The 2,946-nt window shown below is 41.9% G+C and overlaps 1 protein-coding gene and 1 non-coding gene across 2 annotated transcripts in view; one reads left to right on the top strand and one right to left on the bottom strand.

Annotated features, from left to right (window-relative positions):
- Positions 1–280: 280 nt before the first annotated feature.
- On the bottom strand, positions 281–387 carry LOC111827351. The gene has a single exon (XR_002830858.1). It is a non-coding gene; the product is annotated as a U6 spliceosomal RNA (small nuclear RNA).
- Positions 388–2,654: 2,267 nt separating this feature from the next.
- AKIRIN2 (akirin 2) overlaps positions 2,655–2,946 on the top strand; it is a gene marked incomplete at its 5' end in the record, with an annotated part of 11,920 nt that continues 11,628 nt past the window's right edge. The window contains one exon of the mRNA XM_023759340.1: positions 2,655–2,760. Coding sequence (XP_023615108.1) covers positions 2,655–2,760 — 106 coding nt within the window. The remainder of the gene's footprint in view (positions 2,761–2,946) is intronic.

Raw genomic sequence — 2,946 nt, 5'->3', positions numbered from 1 at the left:
CCCAAGGTTCTTAGAGATACTGAAGCTGTTTTTTAATGTAATTTCAGTTTTACCCCTCATTCTGTACCAATTTTTAAAGACTTTTGGGACAATATAGTTAAACTTTGTGATTATATATGTTATTTTAAATTGTGATGCAACAAAATGGGTAGTGATAATAAATATAGCAATTCCTTTAAGACTTTAAACGGTACTTTTTCTTAGGCATTTGAAGTATACTTAGTATTCCCTCATCTTTCTGGATAATGGTAAACATGGATTATGTGCATTCTGATTTTTTTTTTTAATGGAACGCCTCACGAATTTGCGTGTCATCCTTGTGCAGGGGCCATGCTAATCTCCTCTGTATAGTTCCAATTTTAGTATATGTGCTACCGAAGCAAGCATGGTTCTAATATTTGGAATAGCCCCATTTACAAATATTTTGCCATTTTCAGAGATTGGCTCATTTGAAGAAACACATTTTTAAAGATTTTACATGATTTGTATTATGAAGTTCTAATCTTTTCCAAAAGAATTGAATTATTTTAAGTTACAAAAATATTCTCATGTGTTAAGATGTTGCCAGCTATATTGAGCAGGGAGATTATCTTTGAAGATAAATTAAAATTCTAGTGTATGTCAAGTTGTCAGCTTTGATATTTATTTTGGGTCTTTTGATCAGAATTTTGCAAGTATGCCAGATTGTGTAGTCTTCCTGAGATAATAAGCTTTTGGGGGATGGTGGTAATGGTTTTTAACATTCTAGTACTAGAAAAACAGCTCATAATAAATATACTTATAGTTTGTCTTGGAGTATAACTTAATTTCTTCCTCTTTTTAAAAATCATAAGTCATGAGTTTTTGCCACAGTCATCATAGGTCAGATCATTCTGACATGAACTAGTGATTTGCAATATTTTTATTTTATTAAAATTGTAGTCTTTCCATTGATATAATTTTTGGATTTGACTTAAATTTTAATTTCTAGGTCTATGTAAGTACGAGCTTTTTCACAATATTCTTTAAAAAGTCTAAATACTTATCTAGAAGTCACTTGCTCTAGCTTTTAACAGCCCCACTTGCATTCCAGATACTGTGCTGTTTAGGCAAAGAAAAGACAGTCTCTGGAGGGGCTGATAAAGCCACCACTGCTAATACTTTATTAGCTAGCTAAACTTGAATAAAAATACTGTAGTGTTTATACTTTATCACATCTTTAATTCCGATTTAATAATGCTTATCCACATTAGAGTTATTATTTTCACCTTTGGCAGCCTAAGTCTTGAAATTGGGTTACTGGATTAAATCACAGGTTTACTACTTTTGAAACCTTAAAGAAAAAGTTATTCTTTTTAGGTGAGTGTTGAACCTTGTTTATTGGCTGTTTCTGAAATTGCTTCAAACTATGATGTGTAGTTTGACTTTAGCATTCATTTGCATTAATGTTAATTCTTAAAAAAACGTCTCCAGAAATCAAACTAAAAGGAAAGGTTGGAGGGAGGGACCTTTTTCTTTAGTTTCTTTAAAAAAAAAAAAAGTATTGTTGCATTGATTTAGCAATCGAAGAACAAAACATAGAGTGGAATTTGAAAATTTGCAGAAAGCCAATTTTTAAAAACATTGTTGTCCTTGGAGTTTGCCTTTTAATTGTTATAGAGGATTGCCTTGTTTCTAGTGCTGATGTATTCTCTGGAGCAAAACTTTTCTAAGTGTGTAATTGGTTTACTAGTAAAGTATAGGAGGTTTTAGGTTGCTATGACAGAACAGGGGAACCTGATGCTCACTGTAACCACCCATCCATGGCCCATGTGAAAATAGTACATTATCAGAGGCTGGCATTGTAATCAGTACTGCATGGCAGTGCTCATCTGCCAGTTTAGAATACTTCCTCACTGTTAAAATACCAATAAAACATTCTGGTTAAATATAGGTGCTTATCCTGAGAGGAGACAATTTAGAGACTCTTGAAGCATCCCTTAAGTAAATATCTGAATGTAACAAAGATTTCTTATAATCTGTTATAGCCAGTGATCATTGTTTCAGAGTTCTAGGTAGATGAGAATTATGCTCCGTTTTGGTTACTACCTTCTTAAGAGTCGCAAAGTTTGAAGTTTCAGGGTATGATATAGTAATGATACATGGTAGTAATCCTATATAATAAAAGCCTAATATGCAGATTGTCCCCTTGGGCGGTTGTTCGGCTGGGAGTTTGACCGCTTGCTATGACATGCGCTGACCACCAGGGGGCGGTGCGGAACATGGCAGGCATCAGTGATGCGGTGCTGGCAGCAGGCAGCAGTGGAGGCACTGCTGGCCCTGATGGGCCCCAACGAGAGTGGGACCGCGGCAGGATGGTGGAGCAGGTGAGCAGGCTGCACCAGGCCAAGGTGGGTTCGAGCGGGGCCCCATCACCCCACCAATCCCCCCACAGACTGTGACAGGTGGCAGTGGGGGTTGGGGCCGCCACCTGGCTCCCAGGCACTGAGGAAGCCAGGTAGGGGGCTGGGCCCCAGGCTGGGACGGGGACCTGGGAGTGGGTGGTGGTGACCAACCTCCCACGGCGCCTGGGAGGGGGTGCTGTGACCTCTCACCGGCTACCTCAGGGGAGGAGGGGTGATGGGGACGGAGGTGTGGTGAGAATGCAGGGTGTCTGCTGAACTTGCTCTCACTCCCTCTGCTACACTCCACCGGGAGCCAGGGCTCACACGCTGGGAAGCCTCGCACTCAGGTGCCGGGTGCCCGCAAGAGCCCATCCTGCACCCGCGCAGCCTTTTCTAGGTGAGCCGGGCCCCACAGCGGCGGGTCAGGCTCCCCGTGGTTTCGTGCAGGAGCCGGTTCTGTGAGGCCAGCCGGGAGAGAGTGTGCTGCCCGCCTTGCCTTCCCCATGGTGCCGCTGGGTGGCCCAGGAGCCCATGCTGTGCCCTGGCCCACCGGCGCTCACTGCATCCCCTAGTGGGACCCGGG

The sequence above is a fragment of the Myotis lucifugus genome, unplaced genomic scaffold (genome assembly GCF_000147115.1).
Source record: "Myotis lucifugus unplaced genomic scaffold, Myoluc2.0 scaffold_152, whole genome shotgun sequence".
Classification (NCBI taxonomy): domain Eukaryota; kingdom Metazoa; phylum Chordata; class Mammalia; order Chiroptera; family Vespertilionidae; genus Myotis; species Myotis lucifugus.
This window is presented reverse-complemented; position numbering and strand designations above follow the sequence as displayed.